At 34.4% G+C, this 23,542-nt stretch overlaps 1 protein-coding gene across 1 annotated transcript in view; it reads right to left on the reverse strand.

Moving 5' to 3' along the window:
• The window catches only part of LOC100377261 (cilia and flagella-associated protein 47-like), a 38,528-nt gene extending 15,130 nt beyond the window's left edge, over nt 1–23,398 (reverse strand). The window contains exons 1-32 of the mRNA XM_085505634.1: nt 23,137–23,398; nt 22,284–22,438; nt 21,040–21,247; nt 20,533–20,579; nt 18,708–18,933; nt 18,197–18,497; nt 17,263–17,688; nt 16,913–17,135; nt 16,557–16,709; nt 16,338–16,441; nt 15,577–15,756; nt 15,210–15,313; nt 14,972–15,084; nt 14,600–14,733; nt 14,207–14,317; nt 13,455–13,585; nt 13,065–13,187; nt 12,726–12,935; nt 12,246–12,396; nt 11,090–11,662; nt 10,077–10,275; nt 9,487–9,708; nt 9,099–9,373; nt 4,678–4,921; nt 4,174–4,410; nt 3,562–3,790; nt 2,987–3,179; nt 2,610–2,707; nt 2,228–2,344; nt 1,314–1,712; nt 645–924; nt 181–438 (exon numbers count right to left, since the gene is read on the reverse strand). Of these exons, the coding sequence (XP_085361760.1) occupies nt 181–438; nt 645–924; nt 1,314–1,712; nt 2,228–2,344; nt 2,610–2,707; nt 2,987–3,179; nt 3,562–3,790; nt 4,174–4,410; nt 4,678–4,921; nt 9,099–9,373; nt 9,487–9,708; nt 10,077–10,275; nt 11,090–11,662; nt 12,246–12,396; nt 12,726–12,935; nt 13,065–13,187; nt 13,455–13,585; nt 14,207–14,317; nt 14,600–14,733; nt 14,972–15,084; nt 15,210–15,313; nt 15,577–15,756; nt 16,338–16,441; nt 16,557–16,709; nt 16,913–17,135; nt 17,263–17,688; nt 18,197–18,497; nt 18,708–18,933; nt 20,533–20,579; nt 21,040–21,247; nt 22,284–22,438; nt 23,137–23,286 (6,574 nt within the window). The 5' untranslated portion in view covers nt 23,287–23,398. The remainder of the gene's footprint in view (nt 1–180; nt 439–644; nt 925–1,313; nt 1,713–2,227; nt 2,345–2,609; nt 2,708–2,986; nt 3,180–3,561; nt 3,791–4,173; nt 4,411–4,677; nt 4,922–9,098; nt 9,374–9,486; nt 9,709–10,076; nt 10,276–11,089; nt 11,663–12,245; nt 12,397–12,725; nt 12,936–13,064; nt 13,188–13,454; nt 13,586–14,206; nt 14,318–14,599; nt 14,734–14,971; nt 15,085–15,209; nt 15,314–15,576; nt 15,757–16,337; nt 16,442–16,556; nt 16,710–16,912; nt 17,136–17,262; nt 17,689–18,196; nt 18,498–18,707; nt 18,934–20,532; nt 20,580–21,039; nt 21,248–22,283; nt 22,439–23,136) is intronic.
• Between the last annotated feature and the right edge of the window lie 144 nt (nt 23,399–23,542).

Consider the following 23,542-nt stretch of genomic DNA (forward strand, 5'->3'; position numbering starts at 1 on the left):
TTTAGGACAATACAGTAATTCTAGGACTGATTATGAGCATCTATCAGTAACACAACTATATCAACATCAGTTCTATTTGAATACTAAAACAGTCAAAGAACAGATTTTGATTAACTAACATAATTAGATCAAGTTATGTCCATATTAGGAAATACAATTGATGATGTCATGAAGACATACCTGCAGCGGCAGCACTACTAATCCTGATACTAGTGAGACTTGGTTGATATGGTAACAAAGATGGTACTGGCAGGGCTGCTATGGCTTCTATCGAGTAGAGAAATTCACCAATCTTTTCATTGATAAATAACACTGAACACTGCCTTCGTCCAGGACTAAATGGTAAGAATTCAACCTCCACTGTCGCTGGATCAGTAGTACTTAAATGAACAGTGTCTTGGGAGCAGAAGAAAAAGCTGAACTGATTTCCCTTGTCACCTGTTGAGATATAAATCACATTAGTACATGGTAGAACAGATTATTTTGTTCATTTAGCTTAGCTGTATTATACCTTAAATTTGACAGTTTTACTTTAGATAAAAAGTAGATATAAATAACTTCTTAAAGCCTGAGAAAACATGGATAGAGATACAACCCATATGCAATGAAATCATTCATATCTATAAATTCACATGAATACTCACCTTCCTGTTTTGTATCCATTTTAAAAGTCACATCTTCAACTTTAGCAGGAGATGGAGTCCTCTCTTTCTTCTGTCCGTGGTCAATCTTAGATTTCACTTTCTTTGGTTCCATGGGCTTTGATTTCAGAAACCCGCCACCAGCACTTGACTCACCAATGGGGAAATCATCCTTGGATTCAACAAGTACAACTTTGAAGTCACCAGATTCTTCAAAGACATTGTGCACAGGAATCATTATTTTGTAGAGTTCATAGCAAGGGTTCTCGATCTTCAAAACATTCTGAAATTATAAATGTTATAAATTAAGTTTAAAGCACAGAACTGTGTTTGGTATGTGTACCATGCAATTTTTTTTCAAGATGTTTGAATGCTTTGTAATGATGATACTTTAATCTTAACCTGACATCAATAATACAAATTTTAACATTAGAATGTTATCAATTCTTTATATTAATTAAGCAAACTTGAAGAAAACCTCATTTGTACAAAATACTATTGAGGGAGTAAGAATTCTACTTGTTTGTTTATTTGTTGGTTCTTGTAATAATTACAGTACAAGTCTTGTTCATAGCTGGAAATTGACAAACTTGCAGAAACAAACAATAAATGTTCCCAAAGGTTGATAATTACATCTACATAATGACAGATAAGACATGAAGAAGACCTTACCACAGGCTCAATATTATCAATCGCTGTACGTAGAGTAAACACCATAGTTCCACCAGTAGTTGCACCAGCACGTCTACCGACCAATACCAGGAATGCCTCAGCTGGACGTAGAAATCGACTACGGAACTCAAGAGGTAGATCCACTTTGCCTCTGGGGGATATTGTGATTTGATCACCCTTAGGTAGCAAGAAATCCCTGGCGTCCCTGCCAGCAATGCTAGCATGGTATATGAGTGGTTTGTTACTAGGGTTGTTGAGACGCACTTGTCGCATAACGCTGCTATGTAATGTGCCAATAAACTCTACGCTAGCTTTAGGTATGTAGTGTGGTAACCTCTGATATAACTGCACACATAGCAGTAGTAGAGCAACAGGGTTAGGATCTGTAATATCAATGGCCTGAAAACACAAATAACAATCATTGTATGAATATCAAGTATTATGTATTATACATCCGTCACTGTAACAACACAAGTTACAGCGTGCTGTAATCTTGCGGTATTGCACTGGGTATTTTTATCCTACCATATTAGAAAACCCAAATTCCAAGTATGGAAAGATTACGCATGTAAGTGTCTTCTAATAATAGAGACAGTACATGCGTTGGTCGATACTCCCGCTTTATTGTCTTTGTGCATACTTTGCAGTATCTTCGTAATGATCTCATATTAATATCAGGAAGTTACATACATGTATTAATATAAAATAGTTAGAAATGAGGGGTCTGAACTTCTAGTGTTCAAATACATGTAATTCATTATCTTTTTTCAGTCTTTGTGAACCCTCAGAATTGAGAAAAATTCAAAGAGTCAAATTGTTGTGATGCTCCAACTTTGATAAAATGTAAAAAAAAAAACCAAGCAAGATATTTTAACATGTGGTGAAGAAATGAAGTCATATTGTGATATACTAACCTGTATATCATAATCCAGACCAATACATTTAAATGCACTGACAACTTTCAATGTATTATGTAGACACTGTTCAGCTGTATTGGGATGAGTGTACATCTCTTGTAAATGGGTAGTGGTCTGAAAGAATAAAATGATACAATCATTTCAATTCTTAGCAACATAATATTATATTACAAACACCAAATAACTCAAGAAACTCAGTATAGGTCATCTATTAGAAGTAAAAGGTAACATTGTCAACATTCCTTTTTTATTTTCATAAATACAGACAAAAATACAGTAAGTAAAAGTAAAACAGAATTGGAAGTACAATTCTGTATGGAGAGAGTGTGACAAAGAACAAAAAAAAATGTGTGAAAAATATAAAGATGAATGAACTCACCAGGAACGGTATGTGAGCAGCTAATACAGCAGCCAATACAAGACCATCTAGCAAATCAAAGTCAAAATTCACAACCCATCTTGATGGAGGTACACCACCTAAACAGAACAAACAATATTTAATCTTATACTAGAGCACCATATGATTCAATACTATTTTAATGGGGAGGCCTGTACCCCGGGTGAGTGAGTCATGGACTCAACAGAGAGGCTAAATAGCTGAGATTCAGGGCCAGATTGATATTCAATAAATTATCAGTCACTGTCAGATACACTTAGCATATAGTACAGAAATGAAACAATAGAAGGTGCACTTTATTTTCACTTTTCCTCACATTCAGAAGCAGGTTACAACAAGGTTTTAAATAGACGACTCACCTTTACTACAGTCTTTCCATATAATATGTCTCTGATGTTCATAATGATGATTTAACCATGATAGCAATATTCTTTCACCAACGGAGTACACATTGCTTGATGTAGGATCAGGATTGATGACAGGTAAACTCATACCACCAGAGGCTGACATAGATTTAAACTGACGTGGAGTCACACGAGACAGCAATAAAACCTGACATGAAAACATGAACAGTAGATTTAAAATGTGGTTACTGAACTAGTAAGCTACCAAGTGCTTTAGGTTACATGCATCAAATTTTATAAACTTATAGATTGATCATTAGAATTACTTCAGAGAATTTTTATGCAACACTTTGCATATTTTAATATATTTTTTCTATAATGTTAGACATTATTAGAATCATTATTTACAGATTTTGAAAAAAGTATTGAAAAAATATACAGGTTTATTTTGTGATAGATGAGACAAAACTTGACTTGTCATTCAAAGGATTAAGTCTACTTGCTAGTAACAATATAACATTAATATTTCTGTGAACAATAGAATTTAACACATGCATATAAAAAAACAGTCATCTCTTGGCTGAGGTTACCTTTAGTATCTGCAGTATCAAGTCAGTCCAAGCTCTCTTAGAGACAGACTCAAATAAATTATCATCCAATGCGCTCTCAATGATTTCTACATCAACTTTGGCATTCTGTTTAATATCACGTTCTCTTTTCTGTGCTTTGATCTGTTCCTGTAGTTTGACATATCTCTTGTAGTCCTTTGGTTCAAATAAATATTCAGGTTTGATAAATGCTACTGATGCCCCTTGACCTCTGAAATCGTAAAATGGTAACACATTACAGCATTGTACATGATAACAGGGAAACAACTAGATGTCCTACAACTATTTGATTGGTTTACAGATGACAAGGATACTGTAACTTTCCATGTGCACAGGAAGAGGACATGAGATGGACAAATTTACTTCTCTAAAACTGAATACCACTGTCTCAACATAAAGGAATCTGTGTAAGTGGGCATAATGTACTCTTTATTTCACTTCAGAGTAGGCATTCACACCTGGTTCAAACTGCAATCTCACTGATGCTTGGCAGACAGATTAACAATTGAACCACACATTAATTTACCGGGTACATTATTTATTATATAAATACAGTGATATTCACAAATCTACAAGTCTACATAAAACACTCACCTTAAGAATGTTAACATAGTTGAATGCTGCCAGTGTAATTGTAATACTCGTTCTGTTGCATCTACTGGTAATGGTTGGTTGATTGGTATACCAGGGACAGCTCTACCAGTCAAATGTGCAACCAAATCATAAATAGTACGACTCAGACCTTTCTTATGTCCACTACCACCACCAGAATCTACACCTCGGGGTGGTTTGTCACCGGCAGACTCCCCCAACGAATTCTTACTCACACCACTAAGAAATAGAAAAAAAAACAATAAAATATTATTACAATATTTCTGTTTTAGTTGCAGTTACATTAGCCAATATATGCTTTTAAACACATTTAAAAAAATTTCATATCAGTTTTCATATCAATTATTTGCAACCATTAGATAGGCAATTCATTATTGGTAAACATGTGTTTGGTACATAAACTATGCAAGATATTTTTATTTAAAATTTTAACAAGCAAGGTATATATCATTACATTATTGGGAAAAACCTCTTGTTAGTACATACCTTCTAAGACCCTCAGGTATTGTGACAGGATTTGGACCACCAGGCCATCCTTGTAAAGTGATCCATCTTTGTACAGCCATTAAGGCTTCTTGATGGAACAGACCTTCCTCCGTGTCTTCATTGGGGAAAGCCGCTGATCCAAGAGATCGTGACGCCAAGTCTTGTCGATTAGTACCTTCCATTTCAATATCCATTGCAAGATGATTGGCTGCGCCATCACGTGGTGAACTTGGGTATGTAGATTCTAGAATATAACAGTCACATTAATTAATATGTAGACAGTCACATTAAACCATGATGTTATGTTAATCTGCAAATGGTCTACTAAGACAAAGCAGTTCTGTTTCTCAGCATCGCACAAACCAGTTTGAAACCTGCGCCTTGTATATTTTTTTTTTAATTTTGTGTAACAATGAAGTGTGCCACCTATGGTAGAAAGAGGAAATGTTTTTTTTGCAAAGCCAAATCAACTATTAATGCATGTATTCAAAAATATTAATTAACAAGACATGAAATGTCACAGTCCCCGTTATTTGATTATAAAGTAGTACAAGGAACATCTGCAAACAGGTGAATGAATATGTACTCTATGTGGGTACAACTCATCATAAAGTGATTTCCCATAATCTAGTTTTGTACTGACAACTAAAAACTTCCACTGACCCATGTTCAGAATCTCAGAGTACACAAGTGCAACAAAACTATTTGTCATACATGTATACTTGCTCTAGAAACTGCATTCATAAATCTGAGTGAACCTTGATGTACATGACTTCTTTGTTAATCAGGTCTTAGTATATTACCAGGACCTGGGTTTGTTTCAACATCACCACTGGGCATCAGAATCATTCTCATGTTGTCAAATACAATTTTTTATTAATACAGTAAGGTTTATTATTTAAAATGTATTCATTGTACATAGAACAACATCTGTTAATTTAAACAATTGTAAAAGCTATGTTTTCAGAGCAAGTACATGTAATAATTAAGGAAGCCAGTAAAGGTTGGTCTGCTCATAACCTTCAATGGAGAAGTAACAATAATTGTTTGAAGTCTTTTTAGTGCAGTGATATTATTGCATTTCATCATTATTAATGGGTATAAAATACTGTAAACCATTTAATTTTCACTTCTAGATATATTCAGGATTCTATGAAATTTCAATAAAGTCCCTGACACTCCATGTTGTAGGAACCCAGAAAAAATTGCCTTGCAAAATTGAAGCAGTTCACAGCACCACTGTAAAAAAAAAAGTTTAAAATGAGTATTGTTAAAGATATACACATGTGGGTTCATAAGACATACCGGTATGTACCAATCTGAGCGGTTCTAGTGATTAGTATCACAAGATTTTACTCTCCGTGATTCAATATCAGCCCTATGTATAACGCTGTGTTGATCAGGCGAACTAATTGACAATGGCCCTACAGGTATCGCTATGCAATCACAGTAGTTTTGTATTCTTCTTGCATTTCGACCATGGAAAAATATTTGTTTTTGAGAGTGGCCGAATTATTAGAAGAAAAACAGAAACTATTTTTTTTAGTATAAATTCTAGTAACTGAAATGCAGGATTGGTAAAGAACAAGACAATAAGCAAGATTGATAAACCTTCAGCGAGCACTCCTGAAATTTCAGATCATTGGTACCATGTTTTTGGATACATTCAATAAAATTGGGTTATTTATTTGATGTAACGAAACATGCATTCACAGCAGACGGAAATTCGTTTGAGATGTTACTGGATTTTTGTATTCAGTTTTCCATTTCAACCACCATCATCACTTAGTAAGCTGAGATCATGCATAAATGCACAGTGTAGTGCCACCAGAAAACCAATTGCTTGAGAATATTTTGCACCATTACACCATTTCAAATATTATATTAATTCACAGACAACAAAATAAAGATTTTCAATAACATATAAGTTTTCCCACAGTTTATGATTGTATGGCAATTACATGGCTTCACCAGTTTTACTCTGGAAGAAGTTGGAAACAGATAACAGGAAGGGGCTACATGGCTACATCTTTTTTTTTTGAATTTGAATCAAGCATGATTTTTAAATTTTTTTTTTTTACAAATGTCTATTTCAGGGCAACAGAAACAAAAACAATAAATGTGTAGGTAGGCATTTTAACAATTGCACTATTAATATTGGATGAAAACGTCATTACCGATATAAATCATAATTCTGTTCAAATTAAAAATAAGATCACATTTAATTTAGTCAGTTTTCATAATTAAATGCATAATAACATGTACTTATAAATTTGAATAAGGTTCAACGGCTTTTTCATTTAGTGCCAGTTTATACACCATAAAACTTCTGGTTTAGGTGTCACACTCAAAGAGTGAAAGGCCTTTGGTTTGGCATCGCGAAATGTTGGAATTGAATCCCCCCAAAAATTCAGTAAAGTTTACGAAAAGTAAAGTATTTTCTAAAAGAAGTTTCGAATAAATACAAACACGAATACATTGCTTAGTTGTTAGTACCGGTAGCAAATGATCACGGTAGCACAATCTGGTCATTCTGTGTTTCGCAAGTGAATAACTTACTTGTTTTCGAAGTATTGCAATTGTTTATTATTATTCAGTAATGATTATAATACGCACAAAAAAATAATTCGTTGAATTTTTATGAATTGGAAGTAATATTCAACTTAGTTTCATCGTAAACGAATGATTTCGGTCGAATGTAAATGCGATGCGATGCGATGCGATATCCGCCATGTTATTTCAGTACACGTGGTCATTTAAATATGTTAATGACGGCTCAGTGACCTCGTGGTGAACGCAACAGGGGATTCACCGATGTTTAGCAAGATCTTTATGCTTTGATTTTGACGGGGAAAACGGCATGATTTTTTTTAAATCGAAAAATTAGTTGTTTTCAAAAAAATAAACTGAGCATTCAAAGAATAATTTAACATTGTTCACAGAAATAACAGCTCATTGTCGAAACGAAGCTTACCCATTCACGCTATTCACAATAAACATGATACTCTTGAATAGGTGTCAATGACTACGGTAAAATATAAATTAGACTCTTTTAGGCATCAGGAGTGAATGAAATATCCAAAACATTAAAAAAAAAAACTGCCGAAAAAACGGGCGATTTCACGGTCCGTTCACAGACTGTGGTCCGTTGCAGACTGCTCGACCGACCGTCCATACACGTGTTGTCACTGTACATCCGCCATGTTGAATCGCACAAGATCGCCAAAATCTTCATTGCAACTAACAGTTCAATGCTCACAACATAAAAAATACGAATATAATCATAGGCAACCTGCTATTATATAATGAATAAATTGATCGACACAGGGAAATTCTCCCCCCCCCCCCCCCCGAGTTGTGAATATTTCGGAAATCGCTACACAAGCAAAAGACCGGAAAACAATTTACCGGTACTTGAAAACTATGTCCTCGTGAATTAATCGTTCGTGTACAATAATTTGACAGGGTATACAATTCACAAACTAGTTTCGTAGATTAGAGACAATTGTTTGCTTTTTTTGGTTTTTCACAAGAATATAAAGCTGGCAATCATCATAATAGTCACGTCCGTACGTCATGAAATGTACACCAATCGTACCCCAATAAACTGGAAAACTTACCTTTGCAAACACGTCTCTTATGCCGCCTTCTTGAAGTTCTTGAAATCAAATAAAGTTACTAGTTCTTCTAGTAACGAGTGAATGAGACCACTGAGCCAAACAGAATACATGTATAAACAGTACTATAATAAATTGCACGCAATAGAGAAATCACGTGCCGTAATAACAGCAGCCTTACTCACAGATCTAATCTACTGTAAAATATTTTATTTCAGCTGGAATTATCATTCGCTGAAAAGACTTTTTCTGGGTGTTTTGTATTGAATTTATTTTCATTGATTTTTGACAAGTTGACTGTAAAATATAAGAAAAGGGTATATTCGCTGGATTTTATTTTAACTGAAACATTCCTTCAGCGAAAATAGCAAAAAAATGTTGCAAGCAAAAATAAAGTATTTTACAGTAATTAATTTATTCTGAGCATGCGCAGACGTTTTGTCAATGTTGCCGGGAGAGGCAATTTTTGATGAAATCGTGAAAAAGACCCACTTGGGATTTTCAGATCTGGAAAAAAAATTACGTGCATACTCGGAGGGGACATGTTCATCAACCTGCCAAGTTTCACTGATATCTGCTGTAGAATTTCTGAGAAAATGTTGGAGACGGAATTATGGACATAACCTGAATTAGTAGTCCCCTTTTCAGGCTGCGTCTGAACGGGGACTAATAAAGGTTAAATAAATGTTGAACATAATATCTTGTTAGATAATCTTAAAAAAAACAAAAAAAAACACATAATTTTTCAATTTTCTCTAGAACTAGAAGCAAAATTACAAATGAGAAAGATGTTGATCATCTTACCAGTGATGTCAGCAGAGGAGTCTTCATAACTTGATGTACTAGAAACAAATCTACTTGTGGAACTAGTGCTGGCTCTAGTTGATGGTCTGGTAGGAGAGTCCACTGCCATTAACACTGCTTCACCAACATTCAGACTTTCTTTTGATTGGGAGCGTCTACCTTTGACACTTTTACCCTGTTCTGTTACAATCTGATGGTCAGCTCTGTGCTTTGCTATGAATGGATAAACTGTCAGTAAACAGTTATCTGCAGTAGCTGTTACTGGGATGGAGAAACTACGGGAAAAATGAAAACTTCAATTAGTGTTACTGAAGAAAGAAAAAAATTGGTAATGGTAATAACAGTCTTACAAGGCAACCTAAGTCAGAAAATTGAAAAGTTGACTTACTTATTTCCATCTGTATCCAGGAACCTGACAGGTTGTGTAAATGATACTGGTTTTGGTGATGAGAACGTCACTGTACATTTCAATACAAATGGGTCTTCATCACCATCATCAGAACAACATGGTTGGATTATCTGACCTTCCGGGAAAGTCACATTCAAAACCGATGTAATGCTACCATCGTCTAACTCTACTTCCGGTAATTCAACATCTATGATGGTCTCTCTGAAATAAACATATACTGATTATAATTAGCTTAATTATAATTATTATAATGTCAGGGTTCTTGCCTTTTGAAGGCAATGCTAAGAAGAACAAGATCACATCTCAAACAGTAAAGTTTAAGTTGCACTTGCAAACCTAGCCCTTTCTGAACCCTGCACTTTGTATAACATGTTGGGTTGTTATACAGGTTTTAATGTAAAAATTTGTCCCATTATTAGGTGGAACTGCATCACTTGATAGTAAAATAATTCTTTTTGCCATGTGGGTCATTTTACATGCAGGAATTGTCTGCCAATTTGGTGCACTCACCTAGTACAGCCATAGACTTAAGGTAGGATTACAAATGACTGATACATTAATCAACTTACTTTCTGAATCCCGATGCATGTATGGTGAAATCAGCACTGACTTCCGTGCACAGTGGTACAGGGGTTAATACAATAGCCAAAGGATCAAACTTTAGCTGTGGTGACTTCAATTCACCAATTAAATGTAGAAACCTATAAGGTTTATCATATTCTTCATTCAACACTATTGGTACTTTCGTCTCATAGCACCCAGGAACAGCTACAAGTAAAAACATTACAACACAAATGAGATCTAATGCAGCAAAATGTACAGAGGATGGTCCTCACTTTAGAAGTAAGCCCTCAAGCCAAAACAAAGTTCAGTCAATTTGACAATCAAGTTGGGTTAAATCACAGTCAGCTGGCTCATACGTGATAATAAAATAAATGCGATATTTACTATATGGGGCCGCCATCTTGAATGCGGCATAAAACTAAATAAGAGACAAGTTGTGAAACGCGTTTTTCAGATTCCTACAAATCGGGACAAAATTGTCATTCCAGCTCAGCAGCCAATCAACGACGGCCTTACATTTAGATGACAATTTTGGTTTCAAATACCCCGGCTTGGTGTTCTAGGTTCTTTGTGTAATTAGGTGTTCGTACGCAAGGGATTTTTCCACACAAAAACGCCGAATTCGGTCAAATTTTGTTATCGGTTGGCCTAATATAACCTCAACGAATCGTATTTTTGTAAAAGATTGGTATTTTTGTCCCGATTTGTAGGAATCTGAAAAACGTGTTTCACAGCTTGTCTCTTATTTAGTTTTATGCCGCATTCAAGATGACAGCCCCCCCATATAGTAAATATCGTGTTTAGTTTATTATCACGTGTGCGCCAGCTGACTGTGGGTTAAATATACCGGTACATGTCTTTGCATATACTGTATTGTAAGTACTGAGATGAGAAAATAAATAAAATATTTTTATCATATTCAATAAGAATGCATATTACCGGTATGCAAAATTTTGAGTGTAAATTACTTGGTCTTTGTCAATATACAATTACTTGTATGCAAATAACATGAACGTACCTGGACAAAACAGTATACCCAATGTAAAAGTTTCACCAAGACCCAAGGTTCCGCCAATGCCATCATCATCGCCACCCATAAATGGCATATTATTTCCTTGTAAGAATTTAAATATTCCCTCTTGCAGAGCTTTGTTATGTTTCTTGATATCTACGTTCCATTTCAGTTTCTTATCACTGTTGTTCACCATCAAAGTCGTTTTACTTTGTCCAGAGACTCCCTGCTGTGCTCCCATTTCATAGAACCCGGACGGTAAGGAGAATTCCATAACAGTATTAGACAGTTGCAGTGGTTGACGCATTGCCGTGGCGATGATATGCCGTCTTGGTGTAGCAATAGTATGGTGTATGGGACGTGGAGTGATGATGTGCTGAATACTTTTATTGGATGGTGCCGGTGTTGGTGGGAATGGTGTGGGATTTGGGGTTGGTGCATTGGTCTGGTTAATACTAACAGGAATGATGAAGTCATAAGCTGCTACTTCACTTGGATGAAATGACAGTTCACATTTGATTACATCTTCACCATTTACAGTCACATGATAGATACCAGGATGTGAAGAATCTTGAGTCTCTGTACATAAAAATGTAATAAATAATTGTACAATGTTATAAGTATTATTGCCCAGAGCTTATTATTCTCTCTTAATATACAAACATGTAATTCAAATTCCATGGTTTCACCACAGATCCATTTTGCGGCAACAAATCTGTAAAGTGCAGTGGACAATAATGCAACTAGTGCAGTGTAACTAAAAAATGTATTCTATGTATTATTTTCACAAATGGGCTCCCATCTTGTACCAAAACAGCAATTGTGATCGCTCAAATATAACAGTTTGCAATGATAATATCAATAATGTTCCTTTGTTTGCAAAACAGGAAGCTATACTGCAATACTGCTGGTTGGGTTGCTTTTTCTTTCACAGTAAAGACTGGAAAACAGAATGTGTGGTTAACATAGTCTCTAGTTTGGCACACCATCAATAGTCTAATGATGATGTGATTAATAAAAGGACCAAGTACCACAAAGACAAAGGCAGCGTCTTTTAATAAAGACCTTACTTTTATGTCAGTAAGAATCACTGTGAAACAATGTCAAAGATGGTAATGTAACTTGTATAAGAATATGTGGACATTAACAAAAGCACACAAACCTTCCATAACATCACCGTGAAACTTTAATGAGAAATCCTGATATCTAGATAGATCAAACTCAACTTTAGCTCTGGTCTGTGCTCGGTTGATGAGTTTGAATGGAACTGTCATAATAGATCCACAATAGACACCGCCAAGATGAAAAGAAGGCTGAAATTAAAAACAAAATATAAATTAACTCATGGGATACCATGTCAGTATGTAATAGCAGAGAGTATTATCTTAAATTTGCCTTTCTTTGAATTTATTGAATCCAAATGTTATCTTATGTATTTATAAGCACAAACTTTTTCCTAATGAGGCCTCTGCCAGTATATCTATAGTGTAAATATTAACACAACTCACTTCAAAACGCTACAGATTACAGGTTTCTCATTTACATATAATAGGTGATAATAATAATAACGATAGCAATTGTGAACATTTAACTTGGTGGCAGAATATTCTGGTGCACAGCCAACAATACAAAATGTACTCACCAAGTCAATGTCCACTATTGGTGGTTCTACTGTGCCACCCATTCTTAAATCAACAGTTTTCCAACCACGGATTGCCACTTGTACACGAGTGTCAAACTTGAGTACAGCACTTGGTGTTAAGCTGACTTTGATTTCTGCAACACCACCAACAGGCACAACTCCATGTGTGGGCAGTACAGTTAATCCAGGGAATGGATTAGGATCTATCACCTGAGAAAAAATGACCAAGTTAGCATATACATGCATTTTTTGTGTACTCGGTAATATATAAATTATGTACATGTACTACATTATAATGACAGTGTTATGTATTGAGTAAGAAAACAATTATTAACTTACCTGGAAATATGCATGGTTTTGACTTGTATTGTACAACTGTGCTGTTCTTACAGTTGTTAGATGTAAAGGCACTGCCCCAAATAGAATTCTCCTTTCTATAAACTGTACTTGTGTTGGTCCAAGCTACAACACGTACAAATAAATTACATTAGTTACATCATTTATTATCAGTAACATTGATTAGGCAAAAAGAAAAATAATTTTCCAAAACAGAAATGTTATCTGTAATATATGTCAGTCATAACAAGTAGTAAGTTACGAATTATACATACATGTCTGTAGATATATTGTTTGGAGTGGACATTACATAGATACATTTTCTTCTATAATAATATTTAGTAAATTACCTGATGTGGTAGGGAATATATCACATAGAAATGAGATACTTACATTAGCCAAACAGTTCAGTTTCATGGTAGTTCCACCGTGTACTTGTAATGCAAACTGTCCTTCTTCTGGAGCATGGAATGATGGATGGAATACAACTTCACATTCTAAATCTTTGAATGCATCCACAGTTCCTACAATTAATAGTTACACAAACTCAATAATACTCCATACAATGTTCTTTTATGTCAACCAACAAATCCACTATTTTACACAGTCAGTGTATTATCTGTTGAGCTATAATTCACTGATTTGTTTGGAGACTACCAAATAAAATATCTCTAAACATGTGTAATAAGTGACTCACAATAAGGTCCAAGAGCATCGTAAAATCTGTATTAGAAGCCACATCCCTAATAGAAGTCACACACATTCTTTTTGAATAATTGAGAACCAAAAATTCATCATTTTTCATATGTGTAGGTGCTCTAATAGAAGCCGCATCCCCTCTATTGTATTGTACCATTTTAATAAAAGCCGCAGTTTCTAATACAGATTTTACAGTAACAGAAATTGTGCCTGGACTGTACTGTATCAAACTTATATAAAATATAAAATTCACTCAATGGTTTCTAGCTGTACCCGAATAATAATACCAACAAATGCACAATTCTATGCTTGGTCGAAGGCTAATACATGTACATTACAATTATGAGGTTGAATTTTTAGGTTTCAATTTTTTTTTACAGTGATCAGATCTGTGGAGTAGAGATAAAATAGAGAATACCAGTATGTTTATTGATAGTAACACTTACCGGTAGCTGGTCTTATAGAAAAAGCTGTGCCTCTTTCACCCAGGATTGGCTGCCAAGTAAAATCAGCTGGATAGTTACGAGAATTTTTCAATACAATAACATCTCTTAAACCTATCAAATAAATAGACAAATCCCTAATTAATATTTAACTATACATCACTATTTTTATTCTAAAGAACATCATAACAGTATTTATAACTTATGAGATCATGTTAGTATCTACTGAATGACATTCAGACTAAAGATAATTCTTCATGGTGATCACTGAGAAATCATTTGAGTCATAATTATAAAATTAATAAATGTGAAATATGGACCATATTTATGAGCATTTTGCAATGGCTGGAAATAATCAACTGTAATGGTACTGACACTTTGTCTACAGTTCCTTACCTGCTTCAGCTGGCATGCCTGGTGTAGGTCTCAATGTTAGATCAGTTGTGGACAACACCAGGGACACTGGCACAACCTCAGCAAATACAATAACATGGTCTTGATGGTGACCGTTTACTGTGTACGTTACATTCCTACAAATTACAAGAGTTGTAGTTGTATAGTTCATGTGTTGTGATGGTCTTATAAATATAGTAACCTAACACTGGATCTGTTATGTAATAGTTTTGATGACATTTATGTAAGTGAATATACTGGTACTAATACAGTTACAACGAATACAACATAGAGTAAAGTTTCATTAAAAATCATTGTGTGACTTGACAACGTTGAGTTTTGGTATATGAGTAATCAAGTATTCCAACAACTTACCTTTGGAATCTGCCTTTGGTACTGGATTCAAATATGAGTGGTAACTGTGCTTTTGAGTGTGCGGGTACTACCTGAGATAGTGGACTGGTTTGACGTAATTCACGGCAATCAATCTATGAATAGAGAACACTGTGTTATGGAATGTGCATGTGAAAATCACACAAAAAAGGTTCATGTGTTTTTTTAAGATTGAGTTTTTCTGAATATATTGCAATAAAAAGTATGTGTTGCTACTTACATCTACCACTACAAGAATATGATGAGATAAGTTGTTAACGATGTCCATGTGTTGGATACTGGTAGATTTCAAACATACTTCACCAAAATTAATGGTAGGTGGACCTAAAATAAAAGAGAACAAAGTAATATACCCGTCAATCACAAAAGTGAACACCACTAACATTGGAGCCTGAATTCAAATACATTGTACAAGGTAACAAAAGTTTTTATTGGTTTCAACTGAAGAGAGGTCATGAGACTGGTAGAAAACATTTTTTGAACGTTCACCTCTATAAATTTCTGATAACAAATTATCCTACAGAATCATTTCACCAGATATCTGAGTTGCTGGTGAGTTATCACATGACTTTTATAAGTTAACTTACCAATAACAACTTGATGTAATTGTTGCGGCGACAATCTTTTTTTACACTCTGATCTTTCTTGTTTATTCATAGGTACTGCATTCAAACCTTCACTAACTGGTCTGCTTGTTGCTTCCTTCTCAGCGTCAGCCAATTCCTTAGTGTTCAACATGCGAAACACACTGTGTGGAGGAACTGGAGCTGTCAAGACAAATTATTATTATTTTACAATGCTAATAATGCTGTATTTTCAATAAATCATACAACGTTTTCCTTAGAAATTTAAAACACTGTGGTGGTATAAATTTACATACTAGTTGTATATCATTTGCATAATTATTTAAAAAAGAGATTATGATGTTATGATTAACCTACTCAATTACACAATGCACAAAATTTATAATACAAAACTTCTATTGTTTAAAGAGTGTTACAACTATATACAAGTTATCAATTTTATTTAAAATGTCATCAATGGCACAGTGAAAATGGCACCATGGGAGTCAGGATAATGACTGAATCAGACCAGTGTGGCAGTAAAATAAAGCACTGTGGTGGTATTGCCACACTGTTTGTATCCTGTTGTATTCATAGATCAAGTAAGATTACAGGGAAGAAAGATTTATTACATGGTTGAAGTTATACTTAAATTCTGTCATCCAATGCTGATCATTTCATAATCTTCAACAACATTTATCAACAAAATAATTCCAATTTTATGATCAGAAAAAATGTCAAACTATTTGGGTTAATATAAATACCAGTAATATGAAAGGACTCACTTTTCAAATGTTTTTTAATTTCATCAACTTTAGGCTGTGGTGACCTCAATCCAGAGGCTGGTTTCACACCTATGTCAGTTGCATTATTCACCTCCTTAAATTCCCTGAAACAGTATTCAGTAAACTGATGTTAAAAAGCATAGAAATACAACCATCAAACTAGTACAAATAGTGTGGACAAGCAATGAAACAAGAAGTACCAATCTTGTGCTGATTTACCTTGCTTTCTTTCTGACTGTTCTATTTTCTCTCAACTGCTTGATGTAACCAATGTATTGATCTCTATGTGCTTTCTTAGCTTCCAGTTCTTCATCAGTGTAAGCATAGTCAGGATCCACATATGTATATCTCTCATTCTTAGTGAAAATAACACTGTCAAAATAACACATTTAAGACATTAATTGTATTAATTTCATATTGAAACCTAATTTAGGTTAGATTTAGACTTCAAAAGCATAAAGGCCTCATTAAACACTGCTGATAATTGAATGTAACGCAGTTTTCATTTGTGAAAAACATCGATATTCAGAAATCAACATCAGAATATTAAATTCTGAAATAACAATAATACTTACGCATAATTATCTCTTCTAAAGCTAGGTCTGATGCTTCTATCTCTGTCATTTGGATATGAAACCAATGTGAGGTCATCCTTGGTTTTCTTTCCTGCCTCTGCTATGTGCAACCCTTTGCTTCTTGGAGCATTTAACATGGCTGCTCTTGGATCATATGGTTTAGCTTCAGAAAACTTGACATCAACGAACTGACCCACTTCACCAACTACCAATGGTGTAATACCTAAATTAATGAGATAGATATAAAGTTTTGAAATAGCACTCTCTACAGGTCAAACATGTATTTTTTTTTGTTTTTACAGCATATTTAATAAGCTGAGAATTTCAGATATTTCATTCACTTAACTCACCAGGGTTAAACTTGGGTTGCTTCTTGGTAGTCTGCGGACTACTGACTCCAGTGAATGCAATATGCAGGGTGTGTATAGGGGCAAGGTGTGTTCCCATGACAGTGTCATCATCAGCTACTGGTCCTAATATATCCACAAACTGTATTTTCTTGAATGTTCCATACTGGTTAGGTTTGAAAGAAAATATGACATCATGACTCTGTCCTGGTGTCAATCTTCCTACTGGGGGACTAGCGTTGAACTGAGCCACACGACGGAATACAAACGATACAGGCAGCACTGTAGATTCATTCTTCAATGTACACAAAGTATCTACATGCTCCTCAACTGGACATTCACCAAAGTCATACTGACTCTGTGGAGATAAGCTTATCAAGACAGGTAAGGCTGTACCGGTCAGTGCTAATTCTACTTTACATCGGTTACCTAAAAAAGAAATCACATGATTAATCAGACTTAAAACAGATTTAATGAAGTAAACAAGGTTTTTTTTGTGGGATGACTCACTAGGATTCGTGTGAGATTAAATTATTTTCTTATTTTTTGGGATTATGTGAGCATGCTAGAAATGACTGTAAGTAAAATACTTTTTGCTGAAATCAATTTTCACTGAAAAGACATTTTGACTGATGAAGTTTAGTTTCACTGATTGGTGATGAGTTGAATGTAAAATATAGGAAAAAAGGTATTTTCAATGATTTATCCCTTTATGAAAAAAAGCAAAAATTAGCAGTATTGAATTACTGGGCTGAGAGTATTCAGCTATTATTTGGCTCAATAAATGTTGAACATTAGAATTCAAACAAACTTGAAAAAATATCACTTTTAGAAAATCAAGTGTCTTAAGAATAGTTTGTTGTTAGATTGACAATATCAAGATTGTAAAGATAAATATTATTCCAGGCTACAATAAATCATTAGAATAAATACTCACTGTTTTCATTTTCATTTTGTTTTTCATTATCATCAGAGAATCCCTTATTGCTGCCAACCATCTCAATATGTACAAACACTGCATAGTCTTGTCTTGGGGCAATGTTCACAGTTCCTTTCCAGCCCTGACTGGATTTATGAAATCTTGGACTAAATCGGAAAAATACTGGTAATTTTTGATAGGGTCCAAGCACTCCTTGATTTGGTATTGCAGTGAACAAGGCAGCCATATCATTTGTGACACTTGGCTTTGTTTTGTTAGGGTTCATGATGGCTGTAGTAGACTTTGATAAATCAACACCCTGTGTGAACAAAAAATGACAGTGTATTTGCTACATGGCACATAACAATTTGGCATCAGTAAACAACATGCTTTGACTGTTTATAACTCGCAACCATTTAAAAATATTTTACCATTAATAATTAACTACATATTAAAAATTATTTTTAACAATGAATAAGAGATATAAAACATACAAAAGATAGAATAGTGAAAAAGATAATGAACTTACCACTTCTTCTCCAAGAGCACCTTCCTGCATAACAGTAACAAAACTGACAGGATCAGGACCATTGTTATACAATATAGTCCCTTCTGTTTTATCGGTGCCATAGTATGTCTGTCCAAATGGTACACAGTTTATAGGATGTTCTGATTCACTTAGTAACTCTAATGATCTTTCAACTACTTTGCCTTTGATAACTAACGTGCTGGGTTCTTGTCCTTCCAGTTTCACTCTATTAGAATGAACAATGAGTTTAAAGTGTAACTGAATTGGGACAATTGACTTTTTTTGTGTGCAAAATTTATTTATAAAAACATTATGAAAAAAAATCAAGTGAAAAATGTACATAAATTAAGTAAACGATCAATAATAATGTTCTGGATAAGGACACGCCCACGTTCAGTTTCTTGGTCGACTCAGAGCGAGGCTCCAACTAGAGTACCTAATTAGCATACAAGGGTACTTTGTGACGTCACGGGGGGAACTTGTCATCGTCTCACAATGGCCGCTATACGTATGCAGTGCTCGGAAAGCGACACGGAATCTATGTTATCGTCTGACGAGAGTTATGAAATCGAAGAGTATGATGACAATGAGAGATGTCACGATTTTGTTTTAGAGTGCCAGGGACAAATTGGCCCATACAGGTTTGAACCTGCAAGAAAAGTACGCGATGTGGGTGATCGTGTACCTTCCCAAAATGACCGTGACACAGAGTTTGAACATCGTGACCGGCTTGGTTTCCAGTTTCTGTCTTTTGTTCATCCAAATTCTAAACACATATCAGTGTGCAATTTTCAGTTTCTTGATCTTCTGAAGAAATCATGTAAAGACACAAAGTACGTGAACGGTGAATGCGTCCAGTGCTTACATTTTCCAATCGCCATTTTGTGTTTTGTTGTTGTTGTTCCACGATCGATCTAGTTATTTCGACTCTGGCATAATAACATGAATACATTCTAAACTTTTCAAGCAAATTAATATTCATATTCTACATGGAAAATATTATTCTTCTGGTTATTTACACAGTTATTCCCGAAACCCAAATAATTCATAACGAATCCAGATGGTGGATCAACAAATGATTCGGGCGTAAAATGGACACTGCAAATAACGGTATATGGAGAAGGTCCATCCCAATGTTTCCTGGTGTTCTTGACGGCTTTGGTCCACTGATGTCATAAATTCGAATCTTTTGGGAACCCATAAAGACTTACGCGATCGCTGTGTGTGTTACTACACCCGCCAACAACACAGCGTTTCCCCATGAAAACGATCGTGGTAACTCGTTGTATATGATGGTAACTCGTAAGAATTCTCGATCTTGGTAACTCGTTGTATATGTTTACGAAACGCGTGCGTATGGAAAATGATAAACAATCCTGTCTGCTAGCTAGCTCATGCTTTATGCTCCCGTTGGTGGCGCCATTTCGGTTACACTCGTAATGCCGAAAAAACTCGAAGGTGATGGGAGAGGGGGGCGTGGCGCGATTTCGGAATATCATTGACTGTTTACCCAATTTATATACCCTTTTCACTTGATTTTTTTTCATAATGTTGTGTATAAATAAATTTTGCACACAAAAAAAGTCAATTGTCCCAATTCAGTTACACTTTAAACATCATATTTTTGGTATAACAGCAATTAAAAATTGTAAAAACTTGTCAATTGGATAGAAATTGTGGAGCACAAAGATTACTTGCACCATCAACATATATATGATGTGTACACTTGGAACTAAGTTGAATAGAGTCTGTGGTTTTATCATACAATGTTTAATAGACTCCGAGTCCATGATTTATGACACAATCAGACATTGAGAATACTTACGTAGCTCTCTCATCAATATCACCAGCTGTCTTGGATACAAATTCAATCTAAAATAGAATTATACAGAGAAAGATACATGTGAATAACAGTTAAAAGAACCTGACATTGCTCAAGTGTATGCAGCCTGAATATCAGACATTTAGTCTGTCTACTGGTTATCTTTTATTACAATGGATTTTTTAATAATATTTTGCATATTTAACAATGTGAATTTATTTCAACATCATGAAAAATGTGCCAGCCACATTTATTATTGTAGCAACCATAAGTGTGTAGGAAAAACATATAACCAACTTTCAAGACATTTTGAACACCTTGAATTCATCAGAATGCAAGTATTCTTGGTGGTGGTAACTGAGGTAATTACAGAGCTTTAACTTTGCTATATCAAGATCAAAATTGATAAAATTGTATCAAGGAAAACTTATTGGGGATCAAGGTGACACCCTTTGATGCCTCCATGAAGTTCAAGCTCTGTAGTCATATAAAATGTGTTGAATCATATACCTTAATAATCTGTGCTGTTTTAGGTTTGACTTTTCCACTACTTGGCAATATTACAAGCGGTTGAGGTCCATCATATTTGATTTTAAATTCACCCAGCATTGATCCATGATTGTATAAAGAGATTTCTTGAGATAAGACTCTGTGATTGGCTACCACTTCACCAAAGTCAACAGGTCCTTCTAATTCCAATAGTGGCTGTGGACAGTATCTATAAAACAATGGAAATATAAATTACCTAATATAATATCATTTTTCTGTACACTATTTAACTTTGATAATTTTCTTGCAAAGGGTCATTATATCATGCATACAGAGACACATTATAGTTTACAAATTTGCAAGTTCTTCTGTTTAGAGAGAAAATAGAATACTGTGCAAAACTGTTTTGAATAACACATGAAAGGAAGGAATGACATTTACAGTAATAACAAATTTTTTTTTAAAGAACTTTTCTATTTTTGTGTAAATTAACAGTACCAAATGAAATTATCTTTTGTTTGTGCAGGAATTAAATAAATACTTTTTGATTGAAATTCAGAATTATGCAATATAGACAATCTTGCGAGCTTGAACCCTTCACAAAAAATTACAATTTTTTACAACACCCTCAGCAGTTATCCAATCAAAAGCATGAATTCACACATCAGTTAATACATAGCATCCTTATATGAACCTTATATGAAAAGTCATTTCCTGCTGGTAATGTTTTCTATCTGTATTTACTGACAAAATGTTACAATATATGCACTGTTTTAAAGCATTTCTTTTCTTGCCACATGCCTGTAGTTAAAAGTATGTTGATGGTAAAACAGATTATGTTCATGTTTTGTTAAAAATCGCTACTGGTACTGTGTTGTGTTTTCTGGCTATGATCACCAGAAGTACATGTACCTGTACAAGGTACGACGATGGTGAACATAATTCAATAGTTTTGCAAAAATTAAAAGGATTCATTTAACTAATTTTTTTTTTTTTTGAAAATGAACTAGCAGTGCGAATTAACAGAAACAGCCAATTTATTGAGTTTTTATGGTATAAACTAAATAACAAACGATTATTCAGCCACATACAGTTGTCTCTCTAAATGACCTCTAAGCTACATTGATGTTATCTCCATGTTGCAGAACTTACTAAGTCACTGTAGGGTGGCAACTTATAAGAAGAATTATTCTGATGGACAGGTTGGCATTATTGGAGGTTCAAAGTGTGCAATGTAATAGTTAATGAAGCTTATTTGTACTTACGCAAAGAGTGGAATTTCAATGACATCTTCATCCACCAATAATATCAACCTATCTTCACAGTCTTTAGCGATGTCTGTGAAATACTCAACAGTTGCCTTTACTTCTAAACCAGGAGCTACTGGTTTGTTAGGATTTTTCACTTTCAATCTAAAGTTCTGTCAGAAATAAGTTAGAAATATTAATTTTTTTGTTTTCAAGTATAAGGGAATATGTATTGCAACAAAATTGTTTTTGTCTCAAAAATTAATACTCAATGGCTGGGTCATAATGAGATTGTGTTATATGTATATTTTCCAAGACTAGTCTGCATGTGCTTAATTGTACAATGTATCTTGTCTGCCAAAAAGGCCATAAATGTGAATATATCCAATTGATAGCATTGAGTTACATAGTCTGGTAATAAAATTAATTTCAATCATGAAATACTTTAGTCCTAATGATAATTTAATATTGTTGTATGATGATTACGGAGATATTTATAATATAGGCACCTTCTTAGTATAGATTAACTCTATTTACAATAGTTTTAGGTTAATTTAATTGATGATATTAAAGCTAATTTTTTTATTTTAATTTTGTCCAAAATTATCTTTATTTGTTGCATAATTACCCAGTGAGTGACATAACTAGTATATATCAGACACAACTGTGCAACAACACTTCCCACATGTATTGTTTCAACTTTCATGTTGTAACGTCTTCAAACAGCTCAGCTGACATCTCAGCATTACGTTTAAAATGTAGTACCATCTCTCATATATTCTAAAATCCAGTGTTCTGATTAAGCAAAAATCAATTGCTAGTCATAACATAAAGAAAGATGGAATGAAATCAAAATTGACCGTTAACTTACATTTGTTGATGGACGGTGGAACTTGATAATTTTACTACTTTTGCTAACGTTTTGGACGGATATGGTCAAACTATGTACAATATTCTCTCCTGCATCTACGAACTCGACAACCGGTGGTTCTATACGAACCCCAGCTATATCATTATCCATACTGGAGGTAGACCGGAGATCTGCTATCCGTATTATTTATAAACGAAGTGTGTTTTGATCCTAACAGTGATCAGGCTCACCAAAGCAATCTGGCTGCCATGTTGTTTTGAGCTCGTCTGTTGCCAAGAGTTGAAGGCTGAGTGCATTTAATAAACAAGTAGTCAGATATGCGTTATGTTGGGTTATAAGCTTTAGTAGAAAAATGTTAAATACATTTTTCATCTTAAATCGAAAGTATATTTGTCTGTTTATGGCT

This window comes from Saccoglossus kowalevskii, chromosome 11, assembly GCF_978046115.1.
Source record: "Saccoglossus kowalevskii chromosome 11, keSacKowa6.1, whole genome shotgun sequence".
NCBI lineage: Eukaryota > Metazoa > Hemichordata > Enteropneusta > Harrimaniidae > Saccoglossus > Saccoglossus kowalevskii.